This window comes from Astyanax mexicanus, chromosome 24, assembly GCF_023375975.1.
Source record: "Astyanax mexicanus isolate ESR-SI-001 chromosome 24, AstMex3_surface, whole genome shotgun sequence".
NCBI lineage: Eukaryota > Metazoa > Chordata > Actinopteri > Characiformes > Acestrorhamphidae > Astyanax > Astyanax mexicanus.
In genome coordinates, this window is record NC_064431.1 from 15175905 (window position 1) to 15200010 (window position 24106).

General features: G+C 38.3%; 1 protein-coding gene across 3 annotated transcripts in view; it reads right to left on the reverse strand.

The window, feature by feature from the left end:
- The window catches only part of lima1b (LIM domain and actin binding 1b), a 63419-nt gene that overhangs the window by 14194 nt on the left and 25119 nt on the right, over positions 1-24106 (reverse strand). For all 3 annotated transcript variants that reach the window (XM_049471551.1, XM_049471552.1, XM_049471550.1), the window contains exons 2-4: positions 18166-18315; positions 14723-14765; positions 5352-5756 (exon numbers count right to left, since the gene is read on the reverse strand). In XM_049471551.1, the coding sequence (XP_049327508.1) occupies positions 5352-5756; positions 14723-14765; positions 18166-18287 (570 nt within the window). In that variant the 5' untranslated portion in view covers positions 18288-18315. The remainder of the gene's footprint in view (positions 1-5351; positions 5757-14722; positions 14766-18165; positions 18316-24106) is intronic.

Here is a 24106-nt window from a genome sequence, read left to right on the forward strand (position 1 = left end):
TCACTGACTCTAGACAACATCAGCACAGAGCAGCCACTCCACTCCAGCAGCGGCAGAGGTGTTCCAGTGGGTGTCCCATGTCCTAAAACAGCGCTAACATTCTCCATACCTGTCAAGTTTTGGACTTAAAAATAAGGGATTTTTTCCGCCGCCCCAACAGCCCAAACGAGGGGAAAAAAAAAAAAAAAAATATATATATATATATATATTTTTTTTTTATATATATATTTTTTTATTTATTTAATAGATTTAAAATTGAAATTGAAGGGTGCACAAATTTACAAAAAGGACATGGATCAGATATATTCCATAAGTAAATAATAGTCCTAAGGGGCCTACACAATTAATAATCTTTCATTAATACTTCTTTCTATCGTTCAGTCCACTCCTGATCAGTTCAGTTAATTTCAGCCCTCTCCACATTTTCTCTCTCTCCAGCTCAACCATCTCTTCTACCCCTTCTAAATAATACATTACATTACATTATAATACATTACCACAATACTTGAGATTTAAACAAATTCTAACAAACCCTAAAACTAGCCCTGAACTAATAGAGTTTGGAAATGATAGTTATTGGCTGATCAGGCACATCAGGGCAGGGCATTATATATATATATATATATATATGTAGATTTTTCTCAAACCCTGAATATCTATCTAGCTAATTCTAAAGTTAAGCTAACTGAGTCACAAGCTGTATTTTATTAAACACACAGTGGGTTTAATTTATGTTTTGATTCAGAGAAGAGTCTTTTTAACCAGCTATCAGAAACAATCTCATCACAGTTTACATGGTTAATTACCTTTCTTTTAGAAAAATCTCCGTATATCCAGATTAGTTTTAACGACAGCTGCTCCGACTAGCTGCCTGAACTCACAGCGAGGGGAGGGGCGGGGCTTCCCGCATACTAAACTGCGCTCCGCAAAACCCGCTAGCTGATTGGCTGTTTCTCCTGAAAGGCGGGACTTTCTCCTTGAACCGGCACCACGATTGGTTAAGAGACACACAGCGGTCAGTGCATTGTCGCCTGTGGCCTATATATTTTTTTATTTAGTATAATACGGGAAATTTACGGGAAAATACTAATACGGGAGGACGGCGGGAAAGAGGAGTAAAATACGGTAGTTTCCCGGCCAAAACGGGAGACTTGACAGGTATGCATTCTCACCGCTAATGCAGGTTTTCAGTGCTAAAGACCATTAAAGTGTGTTTTTGTGAGGCTAATGTGGCAAGCCTGGCCTTAAAGCGACAGTCTACCTTTGTTTTGCCAAAATCAAAGAGTATTGAAATGAGTTTATGCTGCTTTTGTTGGAGTAACTGTCTCTACTGTCCAGAGAAGACTTACTTTCTACTTTATTTTAAAGAGCACTGCTGAGAGGATTTAATTGCATTCAGTGACAAATGCATTCGATAGTGAGGTCAGCTTTTTGGATGTTCACCACCCCACCTCTTACCTTATTATTCTAGCATTATTTTCAGTGTAACTGATATAATATTTTTGCATCCAAAATATTATTTAAATATTAAAATATTTGCATTTAAATATTAAATTGAAAAATATATATATATTCTCATTTTGAAAAGAAATTACAGAACTTTTCTTAGTTCCAGTGAAAATAAACGAGACAGAATGCCTTAAAACACATTAAAATGTTTAAACATAAGTTAAGTAAGAGTCAATGCCAAAATTAGAATTTTTCAAGATTCAAGACGATTTCACAAGTTGGAAAGATGATTTTTGCAGCGTTATAAACATATTTTAATATCCTGTGTTTCCTGTTAGTGTAAATCAGTGTCTGAAGATTTCACATTACCAAAAAAAAAAAAAAAGACTTCCCTTTGTCATCCAATAACCCCTTCCCTGACTCAGCGTTTCCCTTAGGCAGGAAACGGCTCAAACAACTGTGTCAATGTGCCGAAGCACAAAGCAGCATTGTGCACGCATCACGCCCTTAACGTTTAGGGAACTTCTTATAAAGATCGCTCCCACACAGCAATCCACACCTAATCACCTCACCAACATACTTACACCCAACGACCACTTATAGAGAATCAACATATCCTCAGTACTTTTGACTAATCTCAATAGTAGCTGCTTTAATTATTTAGCATATTTATGGAGAATTAAAAAGTTTATAGTCCAATTCCAGTATCTAAATCTACTTAATAATTTAAATGTGCTGTTTGCTATTATATAATTTAGGGCTGCAACTAATGATTATTTAAAGAAGACCCTAAAAAGGCTTTAAATTTATTATAAAAAATGTTTGGCTCAAATTGATTTAATAATTTGTTGCAACCCTAATACTGTATAATCAATATATCAGTGACATAAAATAGTCTGCCTCACTCTACCTCACTCCACCTCTCTCCATCTTACTCTATTTGCTCTACCTCACTTTGCCTCACTCCATCTCACTCTGCCTCTTTCTACTTTGCACTACCTCGCTCTGATTCTCTCTCTACTTCACTCTGTCTCTCTCTAACCCCACCCCATCTCACTCTGCCTCTCTCTACCTTACTCTATTGGCTCCACCTCACTCAGCCTTCCTCTGTCTTACTTTACCTCTCTCTGCCTCTGTCTACTTCACTCTGTCTCTCTCTTACCTCACTCCGCCTCCCTGCCTTTTTCTACTTTGCTTTGCCTCGCTTGATTCTCTGTCTACTTCACTCTCACATCCCATCTCACTCTGCCTCTCTCTACTTTGCTCTATTTGCTCTACCTCGCTCTGCCTCTCTGTACCTCCCTCTGCCTTCCTCTGCCTCTCTGTACCTCCCTCTGCCTTCCTCTGCCTCTCTGTACCTCCCTCTGCCTTCCTCTGCCTCTCTGTACCTCGCTCTGTCTTGCTCTATCTTACTTTACCTTTCTCTGCCTCTTTCTACTTTACTCTATTTCTCTTTACCTCACTCCATCTCACTCTGCCTCACTCTACCTTGCCCTATTTGCTCTACCTCGCTCTGCCTCTTTCTACTTTGCACTACCTCTCACTACCTCGCTCTGCCTCTACCTCACTATCTTATTCTTCCTTTCTACTTTGCGGTATTTGCTCTGTCTGCCTCTAGCTTACTCTACCTTGCTCTACCTTTCTCTGTCTCATTCTACTTTGCTTTATCTTGAACTGTCTCTCTATTTTAAGCTGCCTCCCTCTACCTCACTCTGCCTCCAGCTTCGCTACTTCACATCAACACAGTCTGCAGTGTGAGGAGCTCCCTCTGCTGCTGTACGTGGGGAATGTGGTTTGAGTTTGCAGTTCTTCACTGTTTATTGCCAAAACTCAAATCACAACACATATAAAAACACGATTCATCTGTACATCTAAGCCACTGAATCCTCGGATTATTCTTTACGCATTAATCCTAATGCAGAAACTTCTGTGAATTATTTGGTAACTGTTTAGCACTGGTTTAGCATATCCTGTGGTTCCCCACAGGGCTCTATTCTGGGGCCTATTAAACTGATGCTAATTAAGAAAGTGAAGACGCCTGAGCTTAAATATATGGACTATGGGGATAATATTAATAATTGCATTACTCCTTTGACTCTAGGTACATATTGTTATTAATGTGTTATTAATTTATATAGATAGTTATCTCCATTTTCAAATTAATTTGTACTGTGTTCTCCCCTTTTTTGCCATTCACCACTATTATCTCTCTCTCTTTTTATCTCTCTCTCTCTCTCTCTCTCTCTCTCTTTCTTTATCTCTCTTGGCCCACACTGCTAATGCTAGTTACAGGTCAGGAATGCTCTTGCATTCCTCTGTAATTCTCTGTAAAGGGATCCACCTTGGAATGCTTCCGTCTTGCTGTCGCTGGCGTTATCTGGAACTGAACTGGTGATACCGGAGCTTTGACGTGTGGACTGCTTTCTTGATAAGTTCTACATAAACTGTGGGAGCAGAGAACCGGCCACATCACATTGTTTACAGATGCTGTAATAAAAAAACTCCCAGAACATTTAGCTCTCCTGTAGCAGTTCCTGTTATTAATTATGAAACCTTATTAAATATTCAATAGAAAAGGGCTCTATGTATTGAAAACCCAATGGCATTGGGGGTATAAAACTTCCTGCACTGAGCTGTGGAGTAGTGGAACTCTGTTCTCTGGAATGTTGGAGCTCCATCCAATACTTTTGAACGGGGAAGAGTTGGGGATGAGGTTGGGTGATTATCATACATCCAACATCCTGACTTTACTCATGCTTTTGCCATCCGTTGAATCAAACCAAACTGCTCACAGCAATGCTCCAAAAAATTTGTAATTTCCTGAACTGAATCAACGTTTTTTTTAGGTAAGGCCCAATCCAGATTGGCTTGAGTATCTATTTAAAAGTTATTCTAAGTCTGATCCAGTTTCAGCCTTTGTTTTTACTGCTGTGCTTTAGCTGAGTGCCCTTTGGCAATCTCTAGGCTCAAATAACAGACACTACTACCAGTCTTCAGAAATGAGGAGAGGTCTCAGAGGGTAACAGAACAGCTCAGAGTCTGTAGTGTGGAAGCATTTTATAGTAGAACACATAGTTTTGGTTTTAAAGTGTAAAAACCCCAAACAACAAATCAAACAATGTACATACATCAGAGGGTATCATAAGATCTTAAATTAGAACTCCGATGTAAAATGGATTTTTGATGTAGTAAAATATGATAGAAAGTACTTACCTTTGTTGAATAGCACATTGCCGCTTTCCTACAGCTTTCTGGGATTCAGTCATCTTGGCTTTTTGCCCAACACTTACCCCAATAAATGTTTTTTTTACATTATTATCCAGCTCAAAGTAGCTCCACACCTCCTTGCTAGAATTCGGAGGGCCCTGACATTTAAATCGAGGCACAAGACGCTTATTAAAAACCACTGTTTACATCTCTTAGAGCTTCTTTGTAGCTCCGGGCGCCGCCATTACTGTACTGATAATGACAGACATATAGACATAGATGCTACGGCAGGATATATATACATATATATACACATACATACATGTCTGACATTATCAGTGCAAAGATGGTGGCGCCTGGAGATTTACCTGCACTATGGGATGTAAACAGTGATTTTCAATAAGCTTCTTGTGCACTTTTTAAGTTATTAATGCCTCGATTTAAATGTCAATGTTATTTAGGGGCGAAATATGCCCCGATACGGTGCAAAAAGCACAAAATTACTGGATCTCAGAAAACTGTAGGAAAGTTGTGGTGGGCTTTTCAACAAAGGTAAGTACTTTTTATCATGTTTTACTACATCCAAAGTCCATTTTTCACCGGAGTTCTCCTTTAACGTGTGGAACTATTTTACAGTATAACATCCTAATTTGTGCACTCATTCACAAGTTACATTGTCTTGTGTTCACACTTACCCTCCCTTCGCCTTTCTCAAACATCTTCTTCAGGCTGTTGAGCGGCACGCTAGGTTTCTCCAGCGGTGAGCAGGGCGTGGTTGGGGACACTGGCCCCGCCTCCTCTTGCTCCACCTCTACAGACATCTCCTGCTTCTTCTCCTGCTTCTTCTCCATCTCTGCGGCCTCCTTCTCCTCCTTAATCTGTACGGGTCGCTGCCAGCGGGTTAAAGGCTGCCTCAGGCTGCCCTGCCGGACGAAGGCGCCGGTGCGGGCGGGAGGTCGAGACTCCGCCGGAGGTTCAGGTCTGGATGCGGCGGAAGCAGGTGCGACGCTGAGCTGTGGTGCAGCTTTGTCGTGCTCCCAGCGCTTCTTCAGGACGCTTAGGTTGCCCGAACGCAAGGTGGGTGGAACACTTTCGATGGGCTAAATATTGGAAACGACAAAAGAAGAAATGACAATAAAGAGACAAGGGTTAATGGTGCTGATAATGATGATGTATTGGGTCAAGTGTGATGTGATTGGGTGGTTTATTCAACTCTACTTTTCAACCTCATACACTGAAAGCCAAATGCCACAGGACAGGAAATAGTGTTGTGTCCCATGACTTTTGACATGTCCCATTTAAGCTATAAAGGATTCTGCACTGGCCTGTGGGATATGTGGGGAATATGGACAGTAAATATGGAAGTAAAATCTGGATTTCTGCTAATCTGATTACAAGGACAATTCTAGCCAGATGCTGTTGGTCACAATCATTACCACATGACAACTGTGCTGTCCACTGTGAGTGGTAATGCTGTCTCTGGCATATTTCTGGAACACACATGAGACCGTGGATTGAGGAATATTCTATAATGCACCTGGCCTTGCCATGAGCATGTTGGCACACAGTGTTTAACCTCACTCACAAGATATCACCTCACAATATGCAGCACAATATATTTTTAGAGACCACTTCAGTTTCTGAATCAGTTTGTCTAATTTTGCTATTTATAGGTTTATGTTTGAGTTAAATGAACATTGTGGTTTTATTAAAATTATTATTCCAAATAAAAATATTGTCATTTAGAGCATTTATTTGCAGAAAATGAGAAAATAACAAAAAAAAAAAAGAAAAAGAAAATAACAGACCTCAAATAATGCAAAGAAAACACGTTCATATTCATAATCATTCAGTTTTAGGAGTTCAGAAATCAATATTTGGTGGAATAACCCTGATTTTTAACCACGGTTTTCATACATCTTGGCATGTTCTTCTCCACCAGTCTTACACACTGCTTTTTGATAACTTTATGCCACACCTGGTGCAAAAATGTAAGCAGTTCAGCTTGGTTTGATGGCTTGTGATCATCTATCTTCCTCTTGATTATATTCCAAAGGTTTTCAATTTAGTAAAATCAAAGACATTCATTATTTTCAGAGCTGTATACAGGTGTGGGCGTACCCAAGCCATTGTTTCATGAGGTACCACTTTTTCAAAGCCTCCAGACTGCCTTTCTAACCCAAGTCATATAATCTCAAATGGAATCCACAGTATATAGGATAGAATATATGGATACAATCAAACCAAATCATCCTTACAGCAATGTTCCAACATCTAGGGGTATATTAATACCCCTGATTTGAGAAGATTCGCTTGATGAGCAAGTATCTCCTGGAGTTTTATTGCATTGGTTCAAAAGGCCTCAATATTAATCAATAAATACCAGTTCCACACAATTGCTGAAGAGTTGCAGTGAGAAATGTAGTCTTTAGCTTCAGTCCACAGGAAAGTGAAAGGTCAGCTCTACTGTTTCAGAGTCCAGAGGTGTCCTAGGATGACCCCAGATAACACTATCAGCACTATCAGCCCGGCAGAAGCAAGCAAACACTGGTATTCGAGAGGATGGACAAGACAAGACAAGCAGGCACATTTCTAAACTGCCATCTGTAGCCAATAACACTCCAATAACACTGCAATATAATCCCAGTGGCATGTCTGGATCAGAGCTGATCAATAGAGAGTAAAGAAAGAGATCATAAAGGGAACATTTCTTGAAGTTTATTTTTTTTAAGTAATGTTTCTACACTGAACCATGTCTATGTCCAAGAATTGAACTTTTAGACCAATTACAGACAAGAAAGTTGAGACAGGCTATTGTCAATCATTAAACAATAGAGAAAAAAAAAAAAAGAAAAGCAGCGTTTTGCCGAAATACGACTCCCCTTGTTGTGCTGGTGTGACATACAGCAGTATGGGTACAACTAGGTGTGTGCCATATCATATCGTATGTGATAATATCGCCAACCTTTTTGAATGAAATATTGTGCCATATCATCCACCACTTATTATCACAACAGGGAGCTATTTTTTTTTTTCTGTTTTTAGCAAAATATAAATTCACACTGTTCTCATTTCCCATTATATATCTACTAGAGACAGATTATATCTGTCCAGTATCATTTATTTTACTTTAATCCTGGATATATGGAGATATTTGGAGTGCATTATTAGTATCATGACATTCTGGATCATTGACTTCTGTTACAAATCTGATATTTTTTTTTTATATCTTAGTTAGGGGTGTGCCATATAATATTGTACGCAATAATAACATTTCATTTTTCATATTTTTATTTTGTTGCAGTAGTGTATTCATGAAATATATATATATTTTTTTGCTTAAGTGTTTTGTCATACTGCCAAGAATATAGAGCTCAGAAATCAATATGTGGTGGAATAACCCTGGTTTTTAATCACAGTTTTCATGCATCTTGGCATGTTCTCCCCCACCAGTCTTACACACTGCTTTTTTGACTTTATGCCACTTTATGCAAGAATTCAAGCAGCTAAGCTTGGTTTGATGGCTGTGATCATCCATCTTCCTCTTGATTATATTCCAGATGTTTTTAACTTGGTAAAATCAAAGAAATTCATCACTTTTAAGTGGTCTCTTTTTTTTCAGAGCTGTATACAGGTGTGGGCAGAACCCCAGCCATTGTTTCATGAGGTACCACTTTTTAAAAGCCTACAGACTGCCTTTCTAACCCAAGTCATATAATCTCAAATGGTATCCACAGTATATAGAATAGGATACATGGATACAATCAAATCAAATCGTCCTTACAGCAATGAATATCGTTGTCACGAAAAAAAAAAAACATGAAATATCGTGATATTATTTTAGGGCCATATCGCCCACACCTAGGTACAACAGATTACGATTGTGATTTCTATATCTACTGTAGAGCCAGATATCAACGCATGAGCTTGTAAACAATGTTTTGAATCATTGATTCGAATTTGCACTTCAATTCATCAACTCATCGTGTAAGACCTTCAAAGCGTCCAAAAATACCACAGAGATCACATGATGATTCAAGAAATATCAGCAGATTTAAACGTTTAAATGTCTCCCAGCCTTTAAATGCCTTCTTTTCTGGTTTCCTCTTTCCCACTTTTTAGTGATCGAGTAAATCATTATTGAGTAAAACATCGAACATTGACTCTATGGTTCTATTCTAGAACTTTGATTACAAATGGGAGCACAGATGGGGGTGGGGCTGATGATGTAAATTTTATTATATTTTTGTTTTCAAAAATGTTTAGGTATATTCTGGTTAAGAAGTTAGGCTCCCTGCTTACAGACAAAGTTAACTATTAAAAAACAAACTACTTGAAACAAAGAACAAACATAATTACTTTGTTCATCTTTTTTGTTTTGTTTTCTTTTATTATTGATTTTCTATAATTCCATTAACTTCTGATGTTTCACGTTTTTGCCTGTTTCAATATCAGTATTGGGATATTTAGGCAGGTATTGTATCGAAAGTTATAATTTTGGTATTGTGACAATATTACTAGAAAACGCCCAGAACAAGACAGCAACAAACAATGAATGGGCAGGTGTCCCAATACTTTTGGCCATAGTGTATCCACAACCAGTGCTTAACAATCTATTGAAGTACCTAAAAAACTCATAAGCACCAACCTGCCATACCATAGCAACCTTATAACAATATTCCTACAACCACCCAGAATAAGAGAGCCAACAATGAATGAGCAGCTGCCCCAATACTTTTCAACGTCTGAACAAAAGGCTAAATGTGTTTGACAGCACAAACAGGAAGTGACAACTCTGACAAAAGCTCCCAGAGTCGACTGTACGGCAGGTCGCCTCGAGTCAAACCCGAGACAAAGATACTTCCCCCCAGTCTGGATTCTGTCCCAAACCCCCTAGAACCTCCGTACAGAACCGGTTCCGACCCAAACCCATAGAGACAGAAAAGCGCAGAGTTAATAAATGAGAGTAAAGACCTGAGCGGACGAGTCCGGAGCTTTTCTCTCCCTTCTCTATTCTTCTCTCTCCGGCTGAAAGCTCTCCCAGATGTTCAGCAGGAAAACTCGACGTGTACCAAACCCCCCGCCAAACCACTCGCAGGGAGGGAGGGAGGGAGCAAGGGAAGGAGGAAAGGAAGGAGGGAGGGAGGGTGTCTGCGTGGAGGAGTGAACGGGACAGGAGGGTGGAGGGGTTAACAGACATTTAAAGAGAGAAAAAGAAGAATGAGGGAGAATAAAGGGTTAAAAACATGAGAGAGTGAGAGGGAAAGAAAAAAAATGAGTAAATGAGAAAGAGTTCTGTGAGTGAAAGACAGAGTGAGCGAGAGACATAGATCTAGACAAAGAGAACGAGCGAGAGAGAAACAGAAAGAGAGAGCGAGAGAGAGAGAGAATGGGAACTAGCTGAGAAATGTTCATTGGAACCTGGAGGCAGGAAACGCTACATTCAGGAGGAAAATTAACTCTTTCCTCTCCAAATAACCGTGGTAAGGTGGCAAAACATAACATAAATCCCTGTTAATATTAATGTATAAACATAAATGTCTATACACAGAACGTCAAATCAGGAAAAGTTGGGCAATAAAAAGGTTTCTTACATTACTTTGACTTTTACATGATTGCAGACAGCATGAACAAAATATAGTTTATGTATTATCTGCTCAACTTCACAATTTCATTCATATTATGGATCTATTCCTGCATTTTATCCCTTAAACATGTTCCAAAAACAAGTCGGAGCAGGGAAAAATTAAGGTATGTGGACGCCATGTGCTCCTGAACAAAGACAGGAAATATAAGATGTGGCTGTCAGGAGAAGTTACTGCAGAAGTACAGTGAGATCCTAGCTGTTTTTTTTAACACGACAATGCAAAACCACATGCTGCCCACATTACAAAGCATGGCTTGGGAAGAAGAGCAGGTACAGGTACAGGCAGAAAAGTTCACTAAGATTTTATTACAACTCCATTCTTGTTTAACGTTTTCTTTATAGTACATTTGTCAACAAAAATGTTAGCACATGCCAGAGATTTCTGTAAGTCTTCAGCTGACACTGTATGATTCTTCCTCGCCTCATTGATCTTTTTGCACTGTGCTCTTGCAGTCATCTTTACAGGACGACCACGCCTAGAAAGAGTAGCAAAAGTGGTGAACGTTCTCCATTCATAGGCCGTCTGTCTTACCGTGAACACATGAACATCAATGGTTCATGCAAGTCAACATTTCTTAAACGTAGGTCTTCTGAGAGCTCTTTTGTGTGAGGCATGATTCACATCAAGCATCATTGCTTCTTAAGAACAGCAAACTCAAAACTGGTGTGTGTGTGTTTTTTTATAGGGCAGGGCAGCTTTAACCAACACATCCAATCTCATCACATTGATTGGACTCTAGGTTGGCTGACTCCTGGCTCCAATTAGCTCCTAGAAAAGTCATTAGCCTAAAGGTTCACAAACTTTTTCCACCCTGCACTGTGGATGTTAACATGTTGTGCTATATAAAACCATGCAAACATATATAATTTTTATGTGGTATAAGTTTAAGCAGACTGTGTTTGTCTATTGTTGTGACTTAGATGAAGATCAGAACACATTTAATGGCCAATTTATACAGAAATCCAAGTAATCCCAAAGGGTTCACATACTTTTTCTTGCAACTGCATGCTCCCTTCAAGACTACATGTTTTTCAGGGATATCCAAACTGTTTTTATGAACGCTGTGCAAAAACACATGATGCACATGTTGCAAAGTCATGGTTTTAGAAGAGTTTACAGGGACTATTTGAAGATTTCCATACAACATTCGAAAACATATTTTCTAGGAACATTTGTAAATTTTAATAAAGACAACGCAAAAACACATGCTGCAAACATTATAAAGCCATGGCTATGGTAAAAAAAGGGTGCAGTTACTGAACTGTTCCCAACAACCCCAAACTTTTACACATCTGAAGAAGTGTTTGTAGGAATGATGGGAGTAAAAAACACCGAAAATACTTAATTTCTTGGTGTCCTCAGTGGCAACACTTCTTTTAAGCACCACAAGGAGCTTCAGGTCAGAACTTTGACTTGGAATAATCAGTAATATGAGCGGAATGAGCAGCAGTGGCTGTTCAGCAGGATAAGCGATTAGCATTAAGTGCAGTGGATAAGATTAGGAGTTATCTGGGCATCCCTGCAGGAGATGAAGAACAAAGACAGACAAAGAACTGGATGGAAAAGCTAAAAAACACAGCAGATGGATTGAGGAAGAGATTAGATTAGTCTACGACTTTAGTCTCACAATAATAGACCATACTGCTGCCTGATAGGCCACAAGAGGGCGTAAAAGCGTGCTTCACACACTGCCTAATAAAAAGACTCTTGTGGACTATCTTTGGGTAGTGTACCTCCTGGTGAGAGATTGTTTACTGTTAGACATGCCTTCACGACTCACACAAAGATTAAAAAAATAACTTTTAGAGGGTGCAAAGCATTGAATTGAGAGAAGGACGGGAGGATAAAAGAACATTTTTATGAGCTGCTCACTTTCTAGCTTTTCCGTTAGCCAGCCACAGTCATCTTTGTTTGCAGTGATGCTGTTAACAAAAAACCTGGACTGCTACAGACAGTCGTAACAAGCAATAACGATATGTAGGGAATAGTGGAGTAGATTAGGAGTAGATATAATATAAAACTCTAAGGCTTTAAATGAAGGCTTTGATCAATATTGGGTTTACTTTTTCCCAAAACATTAAACAATATATGAAGAAATCAGACTTTATTAGCAGAGAAATAGCTAAAGAATGTAAACAATAGACCTTAAAAAGAGATACGCTTACAAATTTAACATGACTCCCTTTACAAAATTTTATATTATAATAAATAGTTCCATAAACACTATAAATAAACCTAAAAAAGGTTTAAGTATTCAAAGAGATATGTCTCAAAAGTTCATTGCACAAGTTTAATATGAATTTACTATATGTTATTCCTGAAGCCATTAGAGTCATTACAGTATTTAAATCAGCTACAGTTCCCTTCTTTCTCCAGTTAACAAATACATTCAAATCATCCTTCAAGCTACAGTATTAATACATTTAATAGCACTGTAGTTACTGCTCTATTTTACTGGGATAAAAACACTCATACAGTAGAAACAGCAGCAGGAGGTGTTCTGATTTCTCTGCAGGAAGGAGCTAGACCAGCGTTTGACTCTCTTCTTTGACTGTTCTGCTCGGCGCTCTGCAGCGCCCTCTAGCGATATGGCGGTATGAGAGAAACACATACCAGTTCAAATTCACCCCGCAGTATACCAACTAACAGCTCAGCAATATGTGCAGGAGATGCACAATATTGGAAAAATTTGCGTCAGCTTTTTTGAGTGAGCCGAGCAAAAAAAAACAGAGGAAAACAGCAAAACGACAATGATCGGTCCTTTAATCTCGCATTTAAATGGTCTTTTTTAAAGGTAAATAAGAGTGTTTTTCTGGGATTAAAAGCGTGATTTCAGCTCTAACTGGAAATATCTGTGCAAAACTGTGCTGGACTGAGGTGCATAGCTTTCGAAAGGCTTTCTGCTAGTGCGTTTACAAGCAAGTGCCCAGCCATGTGGAGGCCATGCGGTAACCTTGTGTTTATGCCAGAGATGTAAAAAAAGATGGACGTTGTGTCGCCGTTCCCATTTATTCAGTGAAAATGAAGCCAAATCTTCCACCATGTTGGCGATCCTGATATCCAAGTCTGCGCAGTAGAGACCAGAGGAGGGAGGAAGACTGTGGAGAGACAGGCTACTCATTTAAATAACCCCGCCCCTGAGGGCTGCCTCGCGGTCACAGGCTGCAGAGCGGAGTGGAGCGGAGCTGACGGTCTGTTATTGGTCCCGCCCATAACCAGCCCTTTTACAATAACCACATCTTTTTTGAATAGAGCTGAATAACGTTTTAAAAAACAAATTCTGTGGGGATATAAAAAATGTACAAAATAATCAGAGGTTACACTAGCTGTTGCATTTAAATAAAGGAGGTAGAATTACAGTATATTGAAAAAAAACGTGATTGAAAGTTGTCTGTTTTGCCATTGAAACCAATGGGAATGGGTGGGGTTACACAGCTTTCTGAAACCGAACCGCAGGGGGCACCCGACCTGTGGTGGCTTCACTTTTGAGAGACAATGCTCTGTCCAGCTATATACAGTCTATGGTTTATGCCTGCTCCCTCTACCCCTCCCCCTCCACCTCCACCCTGTGCTTCTCGGGCAGCAGCAGCCTGTCACTCACACAGACACAGAGACAGCGCTGTTCAATCAGAAAATAACAACACTGTAAATCTATTCCTGTGTCAAGAATTAAAATATTGCAACATGACGCATTTGATTTAATTGCCTTAGGTGACATCGCACGCCCTACGATGTAACTTTTGCGCATGTGCTTATCGCAATGACGATGCTTAAACAATATACCGTGCAGCCCTACAGAAATATGTGGCTGCATCTGTTGTTGCTTCGCATGGCAGGGCTTCTGTCTGACATTTTTCACTGCAAGCAAAGTTTTCTCAGAAATGAGAATGATCTGGGCCAGATTGCAACACTTCAATGACCAGATTTGGATTCAATTGGCCAGATTTAGATTGATCATTAATCTAGCGCTTATGGGAGCAGCTGGGAGGAGGATGCCAGCTTTAGCAACACACAGGATACCAACCATATCTCATCTTGTATCAAAGCTAGAGGTGCGCAAAATGGTACTAGAGCATCCTTTCAATTGTACAGTTTTTCCAATGAACGCATCCTTTCAGTCAAACATTATAAATCACTTACATATATCATCGTCATTACATTCCAATTATCCGCTTTTTTGGTGCTTTTTTTGTTACACGTCAATCTGTTCCACATTCCGAGGAAAGAGGACGTGGCAGTAAAGAACTCATAGTGTTACACAGTGTTTCCAAAGCACCTGCTAAACTGGAGAAAACCAGACAGTTAATGTACATATATCACTATGCTGGACAGACTTGGGGTCACTGCATCTGTGTGTGTGTGTGTGTGTGTATGTGTGTGCAGGAGTGAGTGAGACAAAGAGAGAGAGAGAAACTCACCGTTTTCTTCTTGTCACTCGCTTCTTCTGCAGCTTTCTGGTATCTGAAAACAATAGGAAATAAATATCAGCAAAAACGTATTGGGATGCCTCCTCAATCATTTCAATCAAATCAAGTATTTTATAAAGAGTTTTGCTGCTTTTGTTGGAATAACTGTCTCTAAAGAAGAAGACTTTCTTCTTGTCTACTTTTGGACTCATATTGTTGATGAGGATTTTTTTTAAACTTTTATTTCTTTTTGTTGTTGATGATTATGGCTTACAGCCAATGAAAACCCAAAAAGTCAGTGTCTTGGAAAATTTTAATATTATATAAGACCAACTGATATTTTTGGTAGTGTGAGCAGCGTCTCAAGTCCTGCTGGAAAATGAAATCCACGGCTCCATAAATGTTGTCAGCAGAGGGAAGAATGAAGTGCTGTAAGATTTTGTGGGAAAACAAAACTGCACTGACTTTAGACTTGATAATAAAACACAGTGGATCAACACCAGCAGATGACATGACTCTCCAAACCATCACTGATTATCAGTAAATTTTACATTTCATCTGGAAAATCAAGGAACCAGAGTCTGGAGGAAGAGTGGAGAGACACACAGTCCAAACTGCTTGAGGTCTAGTGTGAAGTTTCCACCAATCAGGGATGGTTTGGAGAGACATGTCATCTGCTGGTGTTGATCCACTGTGTTTTATTATCAAGTCCAAAGTCAGTGCAGTTTAGTTTTCCCACAAAATCTTACAGCACTTCATGCTTCCCTCTGCTAAAAACTTTTATGGAGATGCGGATTTCAGTTTCCAGCAGGACTTGGGAGACTGCCCACAATACAAAAAAAAAAAAAAAAAAGAAGAAAATTGGTCTTATATAAGAGTCTAATTTTCTTTATATCTAAAGATACTTTTAGATGTACCAGTATATATGTATACTCATCTAACCCATGCCTGGCATCAGGCATGATGGAAGTATGTACATGTTTTTAGGTTTGTCTGCCCCTTCCTTTCTTATTCTATTAACTTCTATTGCAATTCTCTACTACAGGTACAACACAAGTTTTGCATATCTGTGTCATCATTGGCTCAGCACTTTAAAGTGGCTGAATGCAGCATCCATTGAAAGGGGTGTCCACAAGCATTCAGAGATTTGCACACAGTGTATTTATATAACTTAACACAGTGCTCCCTCTGCTGCTCATATACAGCATTACACATTTACACATTTCCTACACAAACCTGTCTTACTTTATATACAACCCAGCAGGGGGCAGAAGAATAAGAGTAATTTACATAAAACTGCAAGACAGCACTGATACAAATCTACAGTATAGAATCAATAATCACCCAGTAAAACATTGATATTATAAACACTGCAGATAATTACGCTTTTATACCAACACCAACATCAGCACTACAAATGATGCTTACAAATGATCTTGTTTTTTATTTATTACATTATTTCTGTAGTTCTCCTTTATTATTCATTTTATTCGATGTATATACTGATGTGGATTATTATTTAAGATTACTAGTTGATTCAAGAACATATTTATTTATAGGCTTTATTTTGGGTTTGTAGGCAAGCCCTGTAGAGAAGCACAGAATCTCACAAAACTGAATACACCCTTAAGATTATTGTAAATATTGTTTTATATATTTTTATGGGACACTGAAGATATGACACTTGTTATGATACAATGTAAAGTAATCAGTTTACAACTTATATAACAGTGTAAATGTGAAAAAAAAATCAACATAGCTTAACTTTTAAACCACTGGCAATGGAAATGAGTACAGACGGCACCTCATGGCAAAGCACTTTCTGAGGATGTAAAATAAGAATTGTTGTTACACATAAAGGTGCCCTAGGTTACAAGAACATACTCAAATTTGGTATATCATGATATATATCGTTATTGTGATATAAAAAAATTCCATATCGTGACATATGATTTTTCCCATATCGCCCAACACTAGTGAGGAGTACAAAGAAAAGTGTCTCTTGACTGCAGTCAAGCATGGTGGTGGGAGTGTCATGGTTTGGGGCTGCGTCAGTGCTGCCGGCTGTGGAGAACTACAGTTCATTAAGGGAACCATGAATGCCAACATGAACTGTGACATACTGAAGCAGACACGAGGAAGCTAATTGGGCAGGCTAAACTGGTTGTGAGAAAAAGCCTGAGGTTAAACACACTTCACAGAATATGTATATTGTGTATTTATCTTGATATCTATTTTATCTATAATTTTATCTTACATAACAATTGTTTTTTGGATGAAACTGGACCGTAAGATCACAACCTGGTCCACCTTATGTACCACACTTGATGCGAAAGACAATTAAGTCTTCTTAAATCCTTCAGAATAATATAACTGTGCAATAACAGTATGAAAACGGCACTCTCAGCTCAGCCATATCACGCATTATGCTAAATGACTTATTGACTCTATGCTCTGCTTCAGAACGTCACAGTACATGTTGAAATTCATCTCCCCAGAACCGAAAGCACTCATGTGGGCTCAGACAATGGATGCTACCACCACCATGCTTGACTGTAGACAAGGAACAGGTGCCTTGGTACACCAGAATGCTACCACACATGCTTGACAGCATCTGAGCCAAACAAGTTTATCTCGGACTCATCAAACCTCAGAACATGGTTCCATTAATCCATGCTCATGGTCCATGGTCTTGAGTAAACTGTTCTGAGGCCTGTTCTGAGTGGAACCCATTATGAAAAACTAAGTATGACCTTGGCCATCATGATGTATCTTAGTTTGAGGGTATTAGCAATCTTCTTATAGCCTAGACAATCTTTGGGGAGAACAACAATTCTGTTTCTCACATCCTCAGAGAGTTCAATGCCATGAGGTGCCATGTTGAAAGTCCAGTGGCCATTATGAGAGAATAAAAAAATATATATATCAAATTTAACAGACCTCCTCCTCATTCACACTGGAGACATTATAACACTAACGATTCACATGAGAATAGGGAGGGAAAATGGCTAATTGTGCTTAATTTGATTATTTTTACTTATAAGCTATATATACTCACTTTTGTTGCCAGCGGTTTAGATGTTAATGGCTGTGTGTTAAGTTATTTTGAGAGCACAACAAATTTAAACTGTTATACAAGCTGCACACTGACTACTTTACATTGTATCAAAGTGTCATATCTTCAGGGTTGTCCCATGAAAAGATATAATAAAATATTTACAACAATGAGAAGTGTGTACTAATCCATTAAAAATGCATGAAGCTGCAGTATGTAGAGTTTTATAGCTATACGTTGGTGTGCCAGTAGGGGGACCTCTTCTCAACAATACAATGCAATACATCATTCAGATATCATCAGTCTTTATCCTAGGCCCACGCTTGATGACCTCTAGGTTCTAGACAATGATGCTAGATGCTATATAGTCATTGGTTGCAGCATATAAAACATCACTCACTTGGAAAAGCGCTCAGCAATGGCATTGTTCTTGCCCCGCCCACCGACCAATGAGAGCTCTCTGGCTGTGATGCGCAGGGACTGCGACGCCCACTGTTTCCGACTGAACGGCCCCGTCTCCATGGCTCTCTCTGCTCACTGTCAGGACACTCTGAAATACAGGACAGTTACAATAATATTAATAACATTTAACACAATATAAACATAAATAGCATTTCCAGCATGACATAATTTCAGGAAAATTGCCAATTTAATACTGTGGCAAAGAAAAAAAAAACAGCCTTTGCAATACCGGTTTCAGGACACCCCAACTTGAGTTTCCACTCAGCGGCCACTTTATTAGAAACACCTACCTCACAGCTTCACTCTACAGGTGGGCACTCTACAGTAAAGGCTGTCGTCAGTCAGTCTGTCTCAGTCTCTCTCTATAGTTTAATCACCTTTCTGCTGATCTGACTCACCTGCTCACTCCGCCCCTCAGTCAGCACACCTGACTGAATCACACTCGAGCTGATTAGCTGATTAGCTGACCTGCAGACTAAGACATCAGAGTGATGATGTGTAAAGATAAATGAGGCCCCCTGAGAACACCTGCAGAACACTGGACTGATCAACTGTGAACTCGGACAACACAACAAGACACCAATTAAACATCTATTATTTTTTAATATAAGAAAAGTGTGCAGAAAATACAGGAAATCTAACCCTAGGTTTATTATTATGCTACTAATCATGATGCAGAAATGACTATACATAAGACAGCACTGGAAAAATTAAGAGACCACTTCAGTTTATCTGATTTTGCTATTTATAGTTATATGTTTGAGTAAAATGAACATTGTTGTTTTATTCTATAAACTACAGACAAAATTTCTCCCAAATTACAAATAAAAATATTGTCATTTAGAGCATTTATTTTACAGAAAATAAGAAATGGCTGAAATAACCAAACATGTGCAGAGCTTTCAGACCCCAAATAATGCAAAGACAACAATTACATATTCATAAAGTTTTAAGAGTTCAGAAATCAGTTTTTGGTGGAATAACCCTGTTTTTTAATCCAGTTTTCATGGATCTTGGCGTGTTCTCCTCCACCAGTCTTGCACACTGCTTTTGGATAACTTTATGCCACTCCTGGTGCAAAAATTCAAGCAGTTCAGCTTGGTTTGATGGCTTGTGATCATCCATCTTCCTCTTGATTATATTCCAGAGGTTTTCAATTTGGTAAATCAAAGAAGCTCATAGTTTTTAAGTGGTCTCTTATTATTTTTCCAGAGCTGTATAGTATAAATTTGGTAACACAATAACAGAGTTTGTGCAGACCCACAGGGTTCTATTTTAGGCACGTGCTGCCATTTCAAGAGCTTGCCTTGGAGACACAGATGCTATGAGGATCTAAAAATAATTTATTTTAAATCATTTCAGAGCTTTTCTAATAGGGCTGCAATGATTAGTCAATGTAGACAAAAAAGAAAAGGGACTAACGAGGAAGACACACATGCATAGTGAGATTTGAGGTTTCAGTGTGGGTGGGAGACAGAGTGGGAGAGAGAGCTGGAGACAAAGAAGCGCATACAGTGAACACAAACACAAACAAATTACATTTGACTCCACAATACTCTAGGTATGTCTTTGCTGGATGGGGTGAAATATCGACAGTTCTACTCGCTGCACAGTTTAAAATAGTTAAATTAGCATGATAAGGTGAGTTAAAACATGGTTAACCCTTTTATTTACATTACTAACGCTACATAGAGTAGCTGGCTAAGTGTTAGAGCAATACTGTTTTCTTTTCACTCCATTAAAATTATGTTATAGTAAAAATAACATCCAGCCTGTATAAATGTTTCCTATAATATATTTTGTATTTTTAGGTTGATATATCCATGCAAAACTTTTAAAATGAACTGAACATTTGGTCTAGGGCCCAAAATATTTAACAGTCAATGCATTGTATCGGGAGCCTCACCAGTAGAAAGTACAAATAGAAGGCATGACAAAACATTATCATGACTGATTGAACAATCGAAACATTGAATAGGCATTAGTTGCAGCCCTAATTTCTATTGGTTCATTCATCATCAATCAAAACTTCCAACACTCTACCCCTATAGCAAAAAACTGACCATCGCGGACGTCATGCACGGGCTTTGTTCCATGCTTTGTCTCTGTCCCCATCAGCAATATTTGCTGCTACTCCCTACAAAATTTAAACTCTCTACCTCAGTAACTGCTGTGATTATATATGTTCTATATGTTACAATATGTTACACATCTCTGCACCTTATCCTCACTATGCACATTAATATACCGGATCAGTACTGCACTGTCCTATCTTTAAATTGTCTCGTCTTTTGTATTTATTGTTATTTACTGTTATAGTTTTATGTTTTACGATCGTCACTTTATGTTGTTTATTGTTTGTTGTTCCATGTTGACCCGTGGTTCCAGAGGAACGTAATTTCACTACACTGTGTACCTGTACTGTGTAATGACAATAAAAGCCTCTTGACTCTTAAAGTATATTTAACTGAAATTACTGATCCAAACAACCAATGATTTGCATATTCTCTGAAGAGTTTCAGCATGGGAGCCTCAAAACAACTCTTAATTGACCTGAAAACAAAGATTGTTCAACCTCATGGTTTAGGGTAAGGACATAAAAAGCTCAGAGATTTCAGCGGACAGTTTCCATGGAACATTTTTTGTAAATCCTAAAAACTTAAATTCACGTCTTAAATATCACTGTGTTCGTCTGCTATATGATATATTTAACTGAAATTGCTGATCCAAATTACCAATGATTTAAAAAGGAAAACCTTGAAAAATCTTGCACGGAATGAATTACAATAAATATGTTTAGTGCTGAGATTAGTGACAGTCTAAACCCGGTGATTTTAGCAATGTTAGCCTAGCATCTCCTGCTTTTTGAGCTTTTTATTTTCTGTTAAATAATGAGTCAGAGGCTGTAACTAAACTATACATTAATATAAATGACAGAGTTCTCTTTAAATGACAGACTGAGAGATGACATCATCCCCCTGTTCTTAAAGAATAGCTCAGTGTCTGCTGCGGCGTTACGTAACTGTTTGGACAGCTTTTCATTCCTCCTGCAACAAAGCCTGAAAGCCTCTCATCCCAGGGGTGCACTGCTACTGCTGCTTGTTTTGGCACGTCACCGTCTCTTTAACACCGTCCTAACAGAACAAAAGTGTCCCAGTCTAGTGCGCCTGTGAGCTGCAGGTCCATACTGGTCAATAGAATAGACCAGTGTGTGGAATTAAAGCTTCCTGTGAGCTTTTATTACTCCATTATTACTGTATTATTACTGTATAAATAAGCTCTGCGCCACCTTTATTATTGGTTGCACTATTGAAGATGCGCGACTGTATAGACACCTGTGTCCAACAAGCCGAAACACATCATACAGTCACAACATTACCGATTACTCAAATCTTACTCAGCTTTATTATCCAGTGATTCATTCTATAATACTGGGTTTCACCATCTGTCTCAAAGCTCCTGATTGGACCAAGAGAATTTGACTTAATGACAGGATTCATATCATCAGAGCCATCAGACCCAACATCATGTATTCTATACAACACTGTGAGGAAAATGTGTGTGTGTTGTGTGTGTTTTGTACAATTTTTAAAAAGAAAAAGCAGCTAAATGCAAATAACTGAGCACTTAAAAACTGAAGAAATACCAAGATGACCAACCAAAACTAATTTCCAAATTATTTATATCAAACAATTATGTATTGATAACACAATCAAATTGCATTTGTTGGTATAGCTGCCAGTGTTTTAAAAATGTTTAATGTTGATTAACTATTTTTAAAGTGTACTTATGTATTTGCTTTACAAAAAAAACACTAGAAAAAAGTTTGCCTTCAACCAAATGATTCACTTTGTTTTGTGTTCAGTATTCAGCCTTCTGCAAAAAAAAAAAAAAAAAAAAAAAAATATATATATATATATATATCAAATGGTTCATTTTGTTTAGTTTTCGCTATTCAGTCTACAACCAAATTATTCATTTTGTTTGATTTTCTTTATTCGGCCTTCCACCAAATGATTCATTTTGTTCAGTATTCACTATTCAGCCTTCCACCAAAAGAATAATTTTGTTCAGTATTCACTATATGGCCTTTCCCTTCCACCAAATGATTCATTTTGTTCAGTATTCACTATTCAGCCTTTCACCAAATTATAATTTTTTTTACTATCCACTATTCAGCCCTCCACCAAATGATTCATTTTGTTCAGTATTCACTATTCAACCGTCCAGCAAATAATTCATTTTGTTTGGTATTTACTAATATGGCCTTCCACCAAATTATTTATTTTGTTTAGTATTCACTATTCAACTTTCCACCAAATTATTCATTTTATTCAGTATCCACTATATGGCCTTCCACCAAATGATTCATTTTGTTCGGTATTCACTATTCAACCTTCCATCAAATTATTCATTTTGTTCGGTATTCACTATTTAGTTTTTGACCAAATTATTCCTTTTGTTCATGGCTCAGTTTTCAGACCTTGGCCAAATGATTAACTTAGTTTAATATTTAGTTTTTGGCCTTTGACCAAATGATTCTATTGCATCCCTAGTCAAAACACTAGATTTGACTTTGACCAATGTTTAAAACTTTAATTAGTTTGTTAAGAGCCCGTTTGGGAGGCAAATTCACCAGCACGTCCAAATCTAATACAACACTCAAACTAAACTCTCCTTCATCACCACACAACAATAATAACTCTCTATCAGTGCTGATTATTGTGTTTGCTCAGGTTGTTGGCAAGATTACATCATCAAGGACACGCCTGTCCTACAACAGTCTAGAGCAACAGTCCAGGACAGACAAGACTGATCTGTCCTGTTAATTAATGCACAAATAGTTTTTCACATTACAAATTAATTTTGAATTAATTTTTTAATTATAAATGAATTAAAGAGTAATTAATTAACTGGCTGAAATGTAGAAATAAGAAAACAGCAGGAACTAGTTCCGACTGGTTTCAGACTATTTAGAATTCCCCTATCCCCTACAAAATGCTGCCAGTTGTTGTGTAAGATATGTGAAGAATCTCTATCATGTCACCAACATAATACATCTGAGGCTCAACACGCTTGGAGGAGAATGCTAATCACTAACTACTGATTCTGTTGCATTGCCCACGCTGAGTGACAGGAGGGAATAGGGAGTACACAGGAACGTTCTTTGTGACTCCTAATAACTGACATATGGCTGTGGCATCACTGCTATTTATCTTATTTCCTTTTTTTTCCATTAAAATCTCAAACCTCTGCAGGTGAACTAGCGCCATCTTCAGGTTTTGTTCATTAACTTACCATTAGGTTAGGTGCTACTATGAAAATAAAGACTAAACAGCAGAAATTTTACAGATGATAATGTTGAATAACTGGTTCAGTACTGGAGTCAGGATGAGGATGAACTGGTCTCTGAGCCAATTTGTCCTCATGTCGTTAATCTCTGTGATTTATTCGTCCTCGTCTCTTTAATGTTGCGACAGACAGACGTGAGGTAGTTTAGCATGGTTAGACAGGAAGTTCTTAGACAGTGGTTTTAAGCTTCTTGGCTTCACAGGAGTGAAAATATTTTCCAGTCTGCTACTCCTACTTCTAAAACTTCCAGACTCATTCTCTGACAGCTCAGAATCTGATGGCCAAGAAAAGCATGAAGTGCAGAGAAAATATGAAGGATCTTTTTCTACATCATGATGCTCCACCAGCTACACTTACGGCTTCATCTCATTTCTGCACTGGTTTAGAACACAGACTGGTTGCCATTGAAGAACCATTTTTGGATCAAAAAATATTCAGAGTATGGACAAAATATGTGCAAACATTTGTGGATTTGTGGCATAGTCTAATCAGCTGCATTCACAAAGCAGGTAAAAGTGGTCCAAATC